Here is an 18,005-nt window from a genome sequence, read left to right on the forward strand (position 1 = left end):
GGGCCGCGCGCGAGGAGGGGGCTTGCGGGGCCGCGGTGTGCGGGCCGGGGCGGGGGTCGTGGTGGGGGCTTGGAAGGGGCTGCGAGGACTGGCGCAGGGGGCCTGGCCTGGAAGTGGGACGAGGGCTAGGAGCGGGGTGCGGGCCCGAGGGGCAGGCGGGGAGGGGGATCAGATCGGGGCGAGCGGCCAGGGTAGCTGTCCCCGTGCGGGTGGTCGTGACCGCCCTGCGGTGCGTCCCCCATTGTCCCCGAAGTCCGTCCGCCGTTCCGCCGGAGGACCCGTCTCTGCCCGCGTCGCTGCCGCGGTGGAGGCTGCTGCCGGGTTGCGGGGTTCCCTTGGGCACACTCGACCCCCCAGCCAGATGTTCCTGTCCGCAGCGACCCCCCACCCCGCAGCTGCACCCAGCTACGGAGTTGTGTGTGTGTGATCCTTGATCTGTGCTTTCGTTTACGCGCACCGATGTCCCCGACCCTGGACTGTGTTGGAGGCGGACAGTTTGCCCTTGAGCAGTAACGATGATAGAGGTTCATTGTTGCCTAGGAGCGTGGTGTAGTGAGGGAAACCGAGGCGAGGGGCTGCGACTGAAGTGTTGACGCCGCCTGGTCTATGGTCTTTTATTTTCTCTGCGCAACCTCCATGCACAGCGTACCCTGATGATGCTGTCAGAATAAAAACAGTAATGGAAACAGCCTCCGTTCGCTTCGCACCTTCAGGTTTTTCTTTCTCCTAACCGTAAAAGGCCATGAGTTTGTCCTGCAGCAAAAACGATGACCTTTTGATTTAAAAGAAACCGAAAGACAGTATCTTCCTAGGTTCCCTTGCTTAAATTACCTGTTTTTCGGATTCTCATTCTCATGCGAGAGTAACCAGGTCTCATTCTTTTTTGCACGAGAGTGGTAATTTAGAAGAGGTATTTGGCCCAGGCTGTGGGTATCACTCTTTTCCCTTCTGTGGGGAGGGCGCGCAGTGAGGAAAAGGTACATATTGGGGTTGCCCAGGATTGTGTTGCTTGCTCTGCAGCCACCTCCATAAAACTTAAATTAATGGAGGCTGCTTTGAATATAACACCTACGTCGTATACAATGACGTAGAAACCTACCATGTTTATTCTAGGCCCCAAAATACATGTTTTGTAAATAATTGTAGACAAGGTAGATTTGTGAACCATTCGGAACATTCTCCCAGATTATGATCTGTTTTAAGTAACTATTTTTGCCAAAAGCGAAAACAAGCTTTGCACAGACGCTTAGGTATTTATATAAATACAGTGACTTTTGAGGATTGGTACCCACTGGGACCTATTGCATGCCGTGGTTCTTTTACTACCTTTCTGCAGAATACTTTTTTTTTTTTTTTCCTCCTGGAGCCCAAGCTTTTCTTTTTGTCTCTTAGAACAGTGCTGTTGTGTGGACATTTTGAGGGGGAAAGATACATTTGATTTAAAGTTTTGAAACTTGCAGTCTGTATTTTGTTTCTGAATATACAGAGCACGATGGCTGCGCCTGAGGTCGCTGATGTCGTGGCCAGTCCTCCCAGTCCTGCGGAATCCTCTTCTAGTTTATGTGCTTCCAAATCCGATGAAAGCCTCCCAGAAGGTCTAAGGTAAGGTGTGGGCTCTTTAGGGGAAGATTCATGTGGGTAAAGGGCTTTTGAGGTGGGTGTTTCCTCTTTTTGGCTCTGTGGCACTGCAGTAGATTAAGCTTTTTAAAGGTGGGGGGAGGGTGCTGTCCAGCAGGTGTGCTAAATGTTTGTTGAATAAATAGGTCAGACTAGGGTTAACTCATAAATAATGCAAGTGGTTCCTCACCCTGCCCTGCATAGATTGTATATTGGTGGTCGTGTTAATATGTTATATTCACTTATACAATACTTTGTTATATAGACAGATGAAGATATAGACAGAGGTGTGTCTGTGCATATAGAAAAATGCAGACATGTGTGTGGATCTATCTAGATAGCCTTGTTAATATGGCCTGCCCTTTATATCTGCATTTTGCCCCCCCATCCACACTCTTGAAGGCAGGAAGTATAATTACCCAACTTGACTTCTGGTGGCCAATATATTGTTTTGTGCCATGTTGACCCGAATTGACGGGAGTGCTTGGGACCTATATAATAGAGAATACTTTACTAACAAATGTATTGACGTGTTTAACCCTTCTGTCAACCCCAGGAGGTAGGTGTTAATATTATTCCCATTTACAGATGAGACTGAGATACAGAGAGGTTTGTAACTTGCCCAGGATTATCAAGCTGTGTTGGAGTCAGGGTTGTCTGAACCCAGAGTATTTAATAAATACTTGTTAGAAAGAAGAGGTGTGTGTCAGGGAATGGGTAGTGGGGGAAGGCGATATATAACTGTAAACTTGGCTTTTTATGCTTTTATTAATTTTATAATAAACCATGTACTGCTAGTTATAATAATTGCAGCTGAGGGTTATTATTTACTGTGTGCTGGGCACTGTACTCAAACTCAGTAATCCTCAGGATAATCCTGTGGTAATACCATTTCTATTTTACAGTGAAGTAATTTGATAGAGTCAGACAGCTAGCAAATGGTAGGTAGGATCCAAAGCCAGGCACTATATATACTCAGCTTTATAATTAAGTTACCAACCCAGTGTTCCACTTAACTCTCAGCAAAAAAGGACTCAATTAAGAGTATTTAGAAAGCTGGGCATATGGCACACACCTGTAATCCCAGCACTTGGGAGACTAAGGCAGGAGGATTGCTGTGAGTTTGAGGCCAGCCTGGGCTACAAAGGGAGTTCAAGCCCATTCTGCACTACATAGCAAGAACCTGTCTCAAAAATAAAAATAAAATAAAAGTATGTGTTTATTTATTTATTTATTTGTTTAGTTTGAGACACAGTCTCGTTATGCTGTTCAGGCTGGCCCTTAAACTCACTTTGTAGCCCAGGCTGGTCTTGAACTCGTAACAATCCTCCTACCTCAGTCTCCCAAGTGCTGGGATTACAGGCGTGTGCCACCCCCCCCCCCGGCTTAAATAAAAGTATTTATAAAAGATTTCTATATCATGGATACTCTTTCAGTTGTTTTAATTTGAACAAGTACTGTCAAGGAAAGAAAAATACATTGCTTTATAGCCTTAGTCAGTGGTAGTTTGGGATGTTGAAGGGGTCATTTGACAGAATCAGTTTTTTAAAAATGGGGAGGCAAAGAAATTTTTTTTTTTTTTTTTTTTTGACAGGGTCTCACTATGTGGTTCAGGCTGGCCTTGAGTTCACCTTGTAGCCCAGGCTGGCCTCAAACTTGAGGCAATCCTCCCTAGCCTCCCAAGCACCAGGAGGTGTGCACCACCGTGCCCAGCCAGAAGAGGCAAAGAAATTTAACATAGATTTAATTCTTAGGTAAAAGACTTATCGCTGTGAATATTGAATGTCATTGTAAAATGTTTTAAAGATCTCTTTAAAAAACAGTACCTAGGGGCTGGGGATATAGCTCAGTGGCAGAAACACCTGCCTGGCAAGTGCAAGGTTATGAGTTCGATCCCAGGTACCTCAAAAAAAAAAAAAAAATAGAAAAAACAGTACCTAGGGCCAGGGATATAGCTGAGCGGCACAGTACCTGCCTGGCAAGTGCAAGGTCCTGAGCTTGATTTCTGGTACCAAAAAAAAAAAAAAAAAAAGAACAGTACTTTGAGCTGAAGGTGGGGCTGCACACCTATAATCCCACAACTCTGGAACACTGAGGCAGGAGAGTCACAAGTTCAGTCCCAGCCTGGGCAAGTTAGCAAGACCCTGTCTCAATATAAAAAATAAAGAGGGCCAGGAATATAGCTCAGTGTAAAGGCCCTAGGTTCAATCTTTTGTACTGAAAACAACAACAACAAACCGCAGAGACAATACACAGGCTGCAAGGCTTGACTGTAGCTCAAGGGAGAGGATGTGCTTACAGTGTTCGAGGCCTTGGATTTGATCTCCAGCACTGGGGGGGTGGAGGTTGGGAGCAATGCATTGTGTGTCTGTGACAAATGACAGAATAACCACTAACGTTAAATATAGGTATACTTGCTGCTGTCTGTGATAAACTCTATACTGAAGGTTTTAGGTTAGGATTCAGAATTACACTTTAGACAACTTGAGGTAATGCTATGTTCTGGAAAACTGTTAGAACAACCAAAGTAGTTGTGGTCAAAGCTCTGTGTAATAAGTTTGCAGGAAGCTTGCTTTGTGTGATAAAAACACTATTTTTGAGTTAATATTTCTTTTATGAGAATATGTATAATAAATCAGGGTGCATAACTAAATATTCTAACAAGCACTGGGCTATTGTATCTGTGTCTGCAAAGCTTACTCAGATTGGCCCAGAATTTCTTGTATTTTCAGGATCACTTATGTTTGGGCACGTACTGTGGATTGTCTCCACACGCTAGCTTCTCACCCACAGGCTAGACCACCTGCGTGTGGAATAGAAACTAAGTTTCCTTTCACTCTGGTAACCGGGAGGTTTTGTATAGTCTAGTTTTGTTTTTCAAGGTAATGTTGAAACTACTGTCTTAATCGTCTCTAAGACTGGGTGAGACAAACTGTTTTTTTGGTGGTGGTGGTGCTCAGAATCACACCCAGGGCCTTACACATCTTGGTAAGTGCTTTACCACTGAGCGACACCCCCAGCCCAGAAACTTTTTATCTTTTGTTTTTGATAGCCCCAAAGACCCTGCAGAGAAGCAGAAGAACTCGCCTCCGTCGAGTGTAAGTAGCCAAACGATAACCAAGGAGAATAACAGAAATGTGCATTTGGAACACCCAGAGCAGAATCCTGGTTCATCAGCAGGTGACACTTCAGCAGCGCACCAGGAGGTTTTAGGAGAAAACTTGATAGCCACAGCCCTTTGTCTTTCTGGCAGTGGGTCTCAGTCTGATTTGAAGGACTTGGCCAGCACAGCAGGAGAGGAGGGGGACACGAGCCTCCAGGAGAGCCTCCATCCAGTCACTCGGTCTCTTAAGGCAGGGTGCCATACACAGCAGCTTGCCTCCGGGAATTGCTCTGAAGAGAAATCCCCACAAGCCTCCATCCCAAAGGAAGGTAGCAGGGACACAGGCTTGGATTTCCGACCTGTGGTGCCTCCAGCAAATGGGGTTGAAGGAGTCAGAGTGGATCAGGATGATGATCAGGATAGCTCTTCCCTGAAGCTTTCTCAGAACATTGCTGTACAGGTCAAGTATCAAGTTTCTACTACTAAAATGGAATTTGGGGGGTTTTCTTAAGGGTAGGAGACATTTCTTCATATTGGTAGAGAACTGCGCTGTCTCAGTTTCGCCGTGTTCATACAATGCCGTGCAATGACTTCATTCTGGTGTTCCTTATATAAGAAAGCCAGTAGCCAGTATCTAATCTGATGGTAAATAGGGACTTTATGGCCTACATATAATTTCTTCGCTGAGTGATTGATGAATGCAGGTCATTAGCATTCATATTTCCATCTTTGTCCTTACAGGAGGAATCCTTCTTAATTCTCTGACCTACATCTTAAGAAGTACAGTGTATCCTGCCTTCTAGTGACTGGTGTGCTCTGTCGTAGGAGGAAGTACGGGCACAATAGGTTGTAGGGGGCAAAATTCTTATCTCAGATTTGAGGCTTTTTCTCAGACAAATGCTGGGTCTTGTTCAGGTTATTTTGTGGGATAAACGACAAATTCAATGCAGATATTTGTGTCCGTTTGCCAGAACTACATTGCTTGTCTTGCTACGAAGCTGATAAGGAAGAAACAAGTTTGCTCTCAGTTAGTTGTGGTAGATCTCCAGGTAAAAGCACTAGAATAATTCTGCATCTTTTAGAATGAGTATGAACAGTTCTGAATGTACTTGTTTCTTCCTTTATAGACTGACTTTAAGACGGCAGATTCAGAGGTGAACACAGATCAAGACATTGAAAAGAATCTGGTAAGTATGTAATGTGTCCTTGTTACATGAAGCTATTAAAACAACTGCTAGAAGTGTATGGTCCCAGTTGGAAACCAAGTTGCAAGTATCTCCTGGCAGATGATCAGCTAACTTCTACTTAATCACAGACAAGAATCTTGCTTCCAGCTGTTACATTTTTTTAACAGTAGCTTTTTTTGTCAGATCTTATTCTGAGCTAAGGACAGAAACTATAAGTTCTTAGTCTAGTTCTCTTGAGCTTTCTGGAGTAAATCTCACTCCCCTTTGATTTATTAGCCCTGCATATATTTGAAGGTTTTTTTGTTTTGTTTTTGTTTCTGTTTTTGGTCTTGGGCATTGAGTCTAAGACCTTTGCACTGACCTACATTCATCCTTTTTTAAAAACAATTTTTATTTTAGTCTCCTAAGTTGCTCAGGCTGGGTTTGAGCTTCTGACCCTCCTGCTTTAGCCTCCCAGAATGCTGGGATTACAGGTGTGCACCATTCTACTCAGCTTTGTGAAGTTTTTTTAATGCCTCTTAACTCCCGTCCAAATCTCTTCAGGTGATACATTCCCACATGGTTTAGCATTCTTTTTTTCATATGACAATTTTTTCAAGTCTTTCAATTCTGTCCTGGTTACTTTTGTGTAGGCATGTTCCATGTCATTGGTATTTCTTTTAAAATTAGATTCCGGCCAAGCGTGGTGATGCACACCTGTAATCCCAGCATTTGGGATTACAGGAGGATGAGGCAGGAGGATCACTGTGAATTTGAAGCCAGCCTGAACTACATAGGAGACTCTGTCTAAAAAAAAACAAAAAACAAAAAACTAGATCCCATGAACCAAATGAAATAGTCCAGGTATAACCCATGGTAGAGCGTCTTAACAATATACAGACCCTCATTCTAGATACTATTTCTTTTTATACTGTTAAATTCCTAGTCAAACTCCATCTTTTCCATTTTATCCTTCAGTAGTTGCTTTTAAATCCTAGGTAGCAAATTTTATCTTTGTTAAAATAGTCCATTTGCTCTATTTCTGGAATTTTATGGCTAAAATTTCTACCTTTTAAGTATGTGGGTATTTAAATGTATATATAACTGTATTTGTCTGTTTTTGAGATGGGATCTCACCATGTTGCCTAGACTGGTTTTGAATCCTGGGCTCAAGTGATCCTCCTGCTTTAGCCTCCTAAGAAGCTGGATAAATGATTTTTTGGGAGGCAGGGTTTGAGACAGGGTCTTGCTGTGTAGCTTAGGCTGGCTTTGAACTCACTATACAGCCTAAACTGGCCTTGAACGTGTGGCAGTCTTTCTGTCTCAGGCTCCAGACTGCTGGGGTTATAGGCATGTGCCACCATTCCTGGCTTTGTGGGGTTTTGTTTATCCTTTTTTATTAGTACGTGATTGCAGTACATAATGATTACATTTACTGTGAGGTGTTGGTCCACGTACATAACACATCTTAATTCTTTTTATATTCTCTTTCCCTCCTCTCTTCCCCATTCCCCCATCTCTTGGTCCTCTTCCCATTTGCAAAAGATCTAGCTCCTTGTTTCCTATTAACTGTTTTTTATTTTGCTCTTTAATTTACTTATACTTTCACTTTCTCATATAAGAAACCATGTGATATTTAAGCTTGTGTGTTTGATTTCTGTCACTTAACATTATGGTCTCAAGGTGCATCCAATCTTCCTACAAATGATTGAAATTTATCCTTTGTTATAGCAGAGTAGTAGTCCATTGTGTATAAATGCCACATTTTCTTTATCCATTCATCTGTTGATGGACGTAGAGGCCACATCCAAGATTGAGCTATTCCAGGGTGTGGTACTATCAACATGGGTGTGCATGTGTTGCTGTAATATCACGTCTTTAATGCTTTCTAGAATGTACCTAAAAGGGGAACAGCTAGTTCAAATGGAATTTCTAGTTTTAGGTTTTTGAGGACTCTCTATTTTGATTTTCATAGTGATTGTACCACCAACAATGTAGAAGGATTCCTTTTCCCCCACAGTCTCACCAGCATTTGTTATTATTTGATTCCTTAATGATGGTCATTCTTGGGTGGACTTGGTGGCACTTGCCAGAAGTCCCAGCACTCAGGAGGCTGAGTAAGGACGGTCACTGTGAGTTTGAGCCCAGCCTGGGCTACATAGTGAGTTAAAGGCCAGCCTGTAGTACATAGTGAGACCCTGTCTCAAAAAAGTAAAAAACAACAGAGAAACAGTCTTTCTAGAGTAAAATAGAATCTCAGTGTTGTGTTTGAATTGCATTTTTCTAACAGACCCAGAAATGTTGGGTTTTATTTTTTGGGGGTTTCTAATTTTTTTGAGTTCTTTGTGTATTTTAAATACTAGTCCTCTGTCCAAAGTGTAGCTTGTAAAATTTTTTTCCATTTTAGCACATGATGAGAGACTTCAGTCTAGATTCAGTCTTTGGCACCATGTATATAGCCAGTTTTTCCAGCACCACTAGCTAAAGAGTCTATCATTACTTTAGTGTTTGATTTTAGCCCCTTTGTCAAAGATCAGATAGCTGAATGTGCTTGGATTTGTTTCTGAATCCTCTGTTCTCTTCCACTGATTCACATGTCTGTTTTTGTGCTAGTACCACATTGTTTTATCACTGTAGCTTTGTAATATAACTGGAAATCTGGGGTTGTGATAACACCTGTTTTTCTCTTGTTGCCCAGTATTGCTTTTGCTATTCTGGGCTTCTGATTCCATACGAGTTTTAGGATTGTTTTCTGTAGTTCTATGAGGAATGCTGTTGATATTTTGATTAGGATTGCCTGCCTATCTATCTCAGTTTTGGAACTTTTGGCATTTTGACAATAGTGGTTCTGCCTATCCAGGAATAGGTATATCTTTCCATTTTCTGGAAGCCTGTTTTTGGGTTCCTGTTGCATAGAATATTGTTTTCTATCCTTTGACTTTTAGTCTATGTATTACTTTTTGGATTAAATGTGTTTCTTGAATACAGCATACCGTGAGTTTCGTTTTTTGTTCCAGTCTGTGTCTTTTAGTTGGGGAGTTGAGACCGTTCACATTGAGAGCTGTTAGTGAAAGGTATTGACTGGTTCTTCACTTATTCCTGCTGCTGGTTCCTTTTTCCCCCTTTTGCTCACCTGACCTGGTGTATTCATGCCATTAAACTTTTTGGCATTGTTGGCTTCATTGTCTCTTTGTAGGATATCCTTGAGAATTTTTTTAGGGGAGTGCTAGTTTGGTGATCATGAGTTTCCTAAGGTGCTTTATGTCATGGAATGACTTTGTTTCTCTACCAATTTTGAAAGAGTTCTGTAGGATATGTCAGTCTGGATTGGAAGTTGTTTTCTTTTAGGGCTTGAAACACTTTACTCCGAGCTCTCCTGGCCTTTAAGGTTTGTGTTGAGAAGTCTTCTGTGATTCTGATAGGTTTAGTATGTAAGTGTTTGTTGCTTTTCTCTGCAGCTTTTAAGATCCTGTCTTTGTGTTGGACTTCTGGGATTTAGACTATGATGTGTAGAGGAGAAGTTCTTTTCTGATCTTGGCTATTGGGAGTTCTATATGCCTCACTTTACTGTATGTTAAATTCTTTTCCCACATTTGGAAAGTTTTCCACTATTATTTCTGTATACAGGTTTGTTACGTCATTTGTGCTGTCTTCTGACTTTTCACTAATCCTAGTTAATCTTAGGTTAGTCTTGTGTCACCTAGCAGCTCTTGGATCTTTTTTTTTTTTTATGTTCTTTTGTTTCTGAGATATCTGTGCATAATTGGTCACCAATATCAGCCCTAACTTTTAGTTCTGGCCCTCTGTTCCCACACTGGTCATTTCTGTTGTCCAGACTTTAACAGAATTTTTATCTTCTGGCTTTCTGTTTGGTGCCTTTTCATTAGTGCCTTTCATTCTAATTCTTTGCTAAACTGGTCATTCATGTTTTGTATCACTTTGTTTAGCTCAGCTAGCTTTTTATTAGTGTCTTCTATAAGCTCACTGATTGTTTTATTAAGTCCATTGTCTGTTTATTTATATCATCTTTGAGCTTCTCAAACACCTTAGTGATCTTACTGTCTTCTCTTTTATGATTTGGTTTTTTATTTTGTCCTCATCCATACCCCATGGATCAGCTTTGGGGGACTTGAGTTTCTTGAGGCATTTGTTGCTTTGTTTTCTCATATTTCTTCTGGGATTTGTATGTGTGGATGTGTGTGTATGCTGAGATTTGCAGGTCACTTATAGTAAAAAGATGTGGTTGGTAGTACGGAGATCTTTTAGTTAGCATCTGCTTTTCAGTGTGTGATTAATAATAGGCCTTTCCCTGTGTCCCAAAATCTGACCACTTCCATTAATTTGGGAGGGGAAGATGTAGTATAATTGGCCTAGTACCTAGTTTGCCAGAAATGAACTACAGTATTGTTGATGACACAGAGATTAACCAGGAAAAAAAAAAAAGACTAACTAGATATTGGCACACAGTTACAAACCAATTAATAACAACTATCTCAACCTGGTAATGGCAAGAAAATCAACAATAATAGAATCAAAGACAAACTGAATATTGACTTACCATAAAAATTAATAAACTGGGCATGGTGGCACATGCCTGTAATCCCAGCACTTGGGAGGCTGAAGCAGGAGGATCACTTTGAGTCCAACTTGGGCTACATAGTGAGTTCAGGGACAGCCTGAGCTACATAGCAAGATCCCATCTCAAAAACAAAAGAATCCTCTAATCTAGTAGTTTCAGTTATTTATTCTTTAACTTTCATTAGGTTAAGGTTCTCTTTCAGAATCTTCAAAAATTTGATTTCTTATCTCAGTAAATCGTTCACACACACACACACACACACACACATACACACGGACACACGTTTCCAATTACAGAGTTCAGAAATGTTTTAAGGGATATCTACAGAGCTCGGGTTCACAAAGAGGTAATGATTAGGAATCGGCTGTATAGGGATCTGTCACCACATTTCAGACATGGAGCGAGAATTAGTTTATCCCACAGTTCAATCATCTGGAGAGCTTGTTTTATTTTATTTTATTTCATTTTTATTTTTTTAAAGAGAGTAGTAAGAAAAAAAACAGTAGCAACATAATCAACATCACAGACATAAACAAAACAAAGCAAGCACATTAAGAGTGATACAGGGTTTCAGAACAAAATGATAAGAATTAACAGTGGTTGTTATATTACATATTGTTATCTTCAACTATGTTGCTCAGATTACCAGATGCAAGAATGGAAGAATGTTCAAACCATTAAAGAGAGTAAAATAATAATTATTAAATAAAACATGAGAAACAAAGTACAGTTTCACTAGACAAGATGGTAGGAACTCACCAATGGTTGTTCCATTGCATATTATTGTCTTCAAATCAGTTGCTCAGATTACCAAATATAAGCATGCAAAATCGGTCAAAATATAAAAAATTTTAAGCACTGAGTGTTCCTTTCAATATACCATCAGACATCAGCAGTACAGTTATCCCAGATATTCTTCTATATACATACATTATCTATATTTATCTATTTATCTATCTATATATATATGTAGCCTTCCTTCTTTTTTCTTCTTTCCCTTATCCCAGTTGTTCCTTCCTTTGAGCAGTTTCTTTCTCTTTCTTATCATCTATTGTATGTTTTGAGTTTTACTTACTTTTTCAGGTAAGTAAAACGGAGACAATATGATGTTTATACATGTGGGTCCAATTTATTTCATTTATGAGTATGGTCTCTAGTTGCATCCATTTACCTACAAAAGCCTCGAGTTTGTCTTTTTTATAGCTGAGTAATACTCTGTTGTATAAAAATAACCACATCTTTATTATCCGTTCCTCAGTTGATGGGCATTTGGGTTTTTTCCAAGATCTAGCTATTACAAATTGTGCTGCTATAAACATGGGTGCACATATATTGCTGTGGTATGATATTCCCCTTTGGGAATATACCCGAAAGGGAATAGCTGGGTTAAGTGGGTCTTCTAATCCTAGTTTTGTGAAGAATTTCCAAATTGATTTCCACAGTGGTTTTACCAGTCTACGCTCCCACCGGCAGTGGAATAGGGTTTGTTTTTCCCCATAGCCTCTCCAGCATTTGTTATTGATTGATTTCCCCCCTCCCCCCCCTCCCCCTGGTACTGGGAATTGAACTCATGACCTCATGCTGGCCAGGCAGGCACTGTGCTGCTGAGTTAAATCCCCAGCCCCTTGGTTGATTTCTGGATGATAGCCATTGAATATCAGTGTTGTTTTAATTTGCATTTGGAGAGCTTATTTTTATGACCATAGTATAATATGTTATCCCATATTCACATCTAACAATGTTTTCTTTTTGGTTTTTTGAGACAGGGTCTTGAGCTATCTAATTTAGATTGACCTTGAACTCACTGTGTGGTCCAGGCTGGCTGTGAACTTGCAGCAATCCTCCTGCCTCAGCATCCTGAGTGCTGGGATTATGGGCATGCACTACCACAACTGGCCCTTTCTTTGAAAATAGTCATCCTTTAATGAACAAATTTAGTTTAATGCTCCAAGTTCAAATTTTACATGGGCTGTCTTGTACGTGTATTTTAAATAGACTCTGTTTAAATTTTGGTGTCCCTTTGAAAAGTAACCATTGCTTTCCTTATTTACTGGTAGTGGAGTGGCAGAGTTGAACTGTGGTCCTTAGAAGGACCACTCCTAACCCCTAGTATATATGAAAGCTTGCTCAGGTGCTTAGTCTGAGTGCCAAGTTCCCCAGACCTCTTCAGTGACTCTGTCTGCTTTCAGGTCAGTGACCAATAAGGCTTTCTGCTCCTGGATGCATTCTGAGTAGCTGATCTGTTCTTTATTTTTACCCAAGTACCTCCTTTTTTATTCTCTGGAGTAGGGATTGGCAGATGTTTTCTTTTTTTTTTGATACCATGAACCGAACTTATGACCTCACACTTGCCAGGCAGGTGCTGCACCACTGAGCTGTACCCCAGGCCTAAATGTTTTCTATAAAAGGTCAGATAGGAAATATTTCAGGTTCCATGGGCTATATGATACTTGGCTTAGGCATTCCATTCTGCCACTATAGTGTGAAAGCAGCCTGTAAAGCAGTGTGAATGGCTGTGTTCCAATAGAACTGTTTTGTTTTGTGTTTGCAATACAGGCGATGGAACCTAGGGCATTTGCACCGAGCTATATCCCCAAGCCCTGCCTCCTTTCAATTTTTATTTTGAGACAGAGTCTTTCTAAGTTGCCCAGCTGCCTAGGCTAGGCTCAAACTTGGGATCCTGCTGTCTAGGTGTGCACTGCCACACCCAGCTCAATAAAACTGTTATTTACAAAAACAGGCAATGGCTGGATTTGGCCCACGTGCTGTGGGTTGCTAACTCCTGTCTTAGAGTAATATTCTGTAATAGAGCTGTCTGTAGTGATGCAAATGTTCAGTATCTTTTTCTTCTTTTAAGTGTTCTGTATCTGTACATGGTGTGGTAACCACTAGTTGCATGTGACTTTTGAGTACTTCAGATTTAGCTATGCAGCTGCGGGCCTATATTTTCCTATGTTATCATACTTTAATTAATTTTAAGTTACATAGCCACATATAGCTAGTGGCTACAGTATTGGACAGTGTAGCTCTAGAGTTCTACATAATATCCTGGACAGGCATTTGGTGAATGTTTTTTGTGATTAAATTGGGAAGTAAACTTTTCCTGTGTTGTCCCCAATAGGACAAAATGATGACAGAGAGAACCCTGTTGAAGGAGCGTTACCAGGAAGTCCTGGACAAACAGAGGCAGGTGGAGAATCAGCTCCAAGTGCAATTAAAGCAACTTCAGCAAAGGAGAGAAGAAGAAATGAAGAATCACCAGGTATTTTGCTTGTACTGAAATTGTCAGACTGGGGATATATCTCAATAGTAGAGCCCTTGCCTAGTATGTGCAAGGCCCTGGGTTCAATCTCCACCACTGCAAAAAAGAAAAATAAGTAAATAAATTGTTGCTGAGTAAAAGCAACAGTCCCTGATCATACTTTAAATATGTTCCCAAGTCAATAGAAAAAAAAAGCAGTATTTACTTTTTAAAATTGTTTTCATAGGATGTTAAGAATAAAAAGAACTTTTAAGGTCATCTTGCCCAAACTCTTCTGTTGTTGTTCAGAGCAAAAAAGATGTCTATCTGGGAAACATATATGTAGTGTCCTAGCTCATACTATATGTACAAGTCTAAGTAGCTTAAAAATCTGTGTCAAAAACTAGAAAAAAATTGAAATTAAAAAAAAATTTAGGAAGCCAGGAATGGTGGCACACACCTGTAATCCCAGCACTTGGGAGGCTGAGGCAGGAGGATTGTTGCGAGTTGGAGACCAGCATGGGCTACAAAGTGAGCTCAAGGCCAGCCTGGACTGCATAGCGAGACCCTGTCTCAAAAAGACAAAAAAAAGGAAAAGAAAATTTAGGAGAATACTTAAAAAACCTCAAGTGGCAAGAAGTCACTTTAAGCAAGGCAGAAAACTCATAACCATGAAGAAAAAGATCAGTCAGTTTAATTACAAGTTATTATAATTATCAAATAATAGAAAAATCAGCTGGAAGAGAGAAAATATTTGTAGCACATCTGCCAAAGGGTTTAATACCTGCTGACATTCTGAACATTTCTATAAATGCGTGGTAAAAGTCAAACAATTGCCAGGTGTGGTGATGCATGCCTGTAATCCCAGCACTTGGGAGGCTGAGGCAGAAGGATCTTTGTGAGTTCGAGGCCAGCCTGGGCTATAAAGTGAGTTTAAAGCCAGCCTGAACTGCACAGCGAGACCTTGTCTCAAAAAGAAAAAAAAAAAAAAAAAAAAACCACATGAAAATATACATATATTATGACCTAGCAGTCTTATTACTAGGAGTCCATTCTATAAATAGAAGTTTTTGTGAGAAAGTGTAGACATACAGAATATTTGTTCCAGTATTGTTCAAAAACTTAACCCACGTAGCCCATGCCTATAATCTCAGCACTTGAAAGGCTGAGGCAGGAGGATTGTGAGTCTAAAACTGTCCTGGGCTCTGTAGCAAGACTGTCTCAAAAAACAAAACCCCAAAACAAAAACAAAAACAAAATTAGATTAGAAATGTAATTTAAAAATACTGTAATCAACCAGAGGGACTTTTTTTTCTTTTTTTGTTTTTTTTTGTGGTACTGGGAATCAAACTCACGACCTTGCGCTTGCCAGGCAGGTGCTTACACCACTGAGCTATATCCCCAGCCCAACCTGAGGGACTTTTAACAGAATGGTTGGATAAATTTGATATATCCCTGTGATGTCATATTATGCAGCTCTGAGTTAGATCTTGATTGACATAGTATGTGCATGACAAGGAAGAAAAGCAGGATACAAAATAATTTAAAATGACGTCTTTAACAAAGAAAAACAGGCTGAGGGTACAGCTTGGAGACAGAGTGCATGCTTTATATGCACAATACCCTGAGTTTGATCAACAGAAAAGAAGGCTAAGAAATACATTGGTATCTGTGTGGTGTGAGAATGGACAAAACGTGAAAGCATGCTATGCAGCAGTTACCACATTGATTATCCTAATGGGTGGAAGAGGTGTGAAGCTGGGGGTAACTGTTAACTGTATCACTTTTGTATTCTTTGATTTTTTTATTACCAATATTAGCGCATATGTATTTGTTGTTGTCGTTAAACAGTAAAAAGGCAAAGAAACAAACCCCCCATACATCATAAAGTAGAAATGTAACCAAAAAAGACCATGTTTGTTGGCTGCAGTAAAGTCCCACCTGGGGCAAGAACACCTTCTTTTTTTTTTTTTTTTGGTTTTTCTCTGGTACCGGGAACCGAACTCACGACCTTGCGCTTGCCAGGCAGGCGCTTTTGCCGCTGAGCTAAATCCCCAGCCCCTGAGAACACCTTCTTTACTGTCATTAGCAGCTGTCTTCACTTGAGCTTACTGGAGCTGATTGCTCCACAAGGCAGTACATGCCATTTCTGGATACTGTTTGTCTGGGGTTTTTTGGTTGTTGTTGTTGTTTTGTTTTTTGTTTTTTTGAGACAGGGTCTTACTCTTTTTAATGCGGGGTGACCTTGAATGCACTTATGTAGCCGAGCCTCTAACTTGCAGCAGCCCTCCTGCCTCCCACGTGCTGGGATTATAGGCATGTGTCGCTGTGCCCGGCACCATTTGTGAACAGAATCTGTGTTAGAACTTCTTCTGTTGAGTTTGAGTCTGTTGCTTTTGGAACTTTCATCCTGAGTTTGGATAATGGTTTTTGGAGATACCCATCAATCAGATTCGTTCAATTCAGTTTGAGTCTGCTAAAGTCAATATATGAATTTGTCAGATTGTTGAAAATAACTGTCAGATTAAAAGAACTAACTTATTTCCTTCCTTTTTTGTCTGTGACTGAAATCATGGGATTTAGGAGATTTTAAAGGCTATTCAGGATGTGACCATAAAGCGGGAAGAAACAAAAAAGAAGATAGAGAAAGAAAAGAAGGAGTTTTTGCAGAAAGAACAGGATCTGAAAGCTGAAATTGAGAAGCTTTGTGAGAAGGGCAGAAGGTAAATGGTGCTGCTAAGAATGAAATCCCTCCGTGTATGTGTATCTGTGTGTGTAAGGGGCCGGTCCTATTTGTATAGTTTGTTTCCTTTTAGTCTCATTTTTATTTGGAAAACAAGCATACAAGTAAAAATTCTCCAGTGACTTGGCATTCTCAGTATTCTATGTTACATTTAATAGAGAAAAGTCTCAGAGATCTATCTTTCTTTCTTTCTCTCTCTTTTTTTTCTTTTTGTCTTTTTGAGACAGGGTCTCGCTATGCAGTTTAGGCTGGCCTTGAACTCACTTTGTAGTCCAGGCTGGCCTTGAACTTGAAACAGTCCTCCTGCCTCAGCTGTCTGAGTGCTGGGCTTACAGGAGTGCGCTGCCATTCCTGGCTCTCAGAGATTTCATACTTTGAAATTACATAGTTAAGGAGCTACAAGTGTATCTTAGTAATAGAGCAGGTGCTTAATATGCATAAGGGCCTGAGTTCAATTGCCATTACCAAATAAATAAGTAAAAATTAAATTAATTTATGAAGTTAAATGTAAAGTCCCAAGTATGATCAAGGTTTTGATACCCATCTGATTTATTTCACTTGCTTTTATGTAAGCTGAGTTTTTTTTTTTTTAAACAATCTCAAGTCATAAAAATATTCTGAATGATTAAATTTCAAACAGTAACATTGTAAGCTATTTATGAAAAAAATTACCCAGTGGATCTGTGATCTTTTCTGGCTACTACAGTGAGAACAAGGTGAGCATACATTTAGTCAAATTCTCAATTTTCCAAGTTTCTTAAAATGAACTGTTTGAAAATGAAGATAACTGAATACTGGGATAATTTTACAAAAATGCATTTATATTTATTGAAAGAAATCTTGGCTTTTGCAAATGTGTTGGAATGGTGCATGAAAAGTCATAGCTCACTTGCTGAATCATTTTCCAAATCTGAGAGATTAACTGTGGAAGCTCCATATGAGAAGGAATGTTTGGGACAGGGGCGAAGGGCTGAACCCTTGTTGTGTTGAGATCCAGTGATACTGCACGGCTAGGAGATGAGTCACTTGTCCACAGTAATAGTTTTCTAGCAGTTAGGTAAACTCGGAGCAGAACACTGTCCTGGGCATTGATAGTGACCAGAACCACCACTCCCCTCCCCCAGTGTCCTTGCCATTGTCTTCACTGTCTGTGTGGGAGGTGGAACGTAGACACATGCACATGCAGCAGCTTAGCAGCAGGTGTCTTAAGTAACAGATGTTGGGAAGATGAGTCTGTAGTTTTATTTTAGGCCTTGTGAATAATAACCTTGTCATGTGCAATCTTTACATCCTTCTATCTTTTTGCTACCTGACTAAATAGCTACAAGTGGTGACTGAGCCGGGTGTGATGACACACTCCAGCACTGTGGGAGGCTGAGGCAGGAGGATTAAAAATTTGAGCCTAGCCTGGGGACCTTGGTTATCTACTGAGACTATCTCAAAATAAGAAATGAAAAAAGGGCTGAGGCTAGGGATGTAGCTCAGTGGGAGGATCCTTGGGTTCAATCCTTAGTACTGCACTCAATCGATCAGTCAGTAATTGATACCAACAGTTT

At 40.5% G+C, this 18,005-nt stretch overlaps 2 protein-coding genes across 2 annotated transcripts in view; both read left to right on the forward strand.

The window, feature by feature from the left end:
- LOC102018173 (protein SPT2 homolog) overlaps window positions 1-713 on the forward strand; it is a 1,132-nt gene extending 419 nt beyond the window's left edge. The window contains exons 2-3 of the mRNA XM_013510975.1: window positions 15-417; window positions 541-713. Of these exons, the coding sequence (XP_013366429.1) occupies window positions 15-417; window positions 541-553 (416 nt within the window). The 3' untranslated portion in view covers window positions 554-713. The remainder of the gene's footprint in view (window positions 1-14; window positions 418-540) is intronic.
- A 773-nt stretch (window positions 714-1,486) lies between these two features.
- Rnf214 (ring finger protein 214) overlaps window positions 1,487-18,005 on the forward strand; it is a gene marked incomplete at its 5' end in the record, with an annotated part of 38,461 nt that continues 21,942 nt past the window's right edge. The window contains 5 exon segments of the mRNA XM_013511026.1: window positions 1,487-1,602; window positions 4,670-5,180; window positions 5,848-5,907; window positions 13,587-13,727; window positions 16,290-16,429. Coding sequence (XP_013366480.1) covers window positions 1,493-1,602; window positions 4,670-5,180; window positions 5,848-5,907; window positions 13,587-13,727; window positions 16,290-16,429 — 962 coding nt within the window.

Source organism: Chinchilla lanigera, unplaced genomic scaffold (genome assembly GCF_000276665.1).
Source record: "Chinchilla lanigera isolate Chin_1 unplaced genomic scaffold, ChiLan1.0 scaffold00011, whole genome shotgun sequence".
In the NCBI taxonomy this organism is placed as follows: Eukaryota; Metazoa; Chordata; class Mammalia; order Rodentia; family Chinchillidae; genus Chinchilla; species Chinchilla lanigera.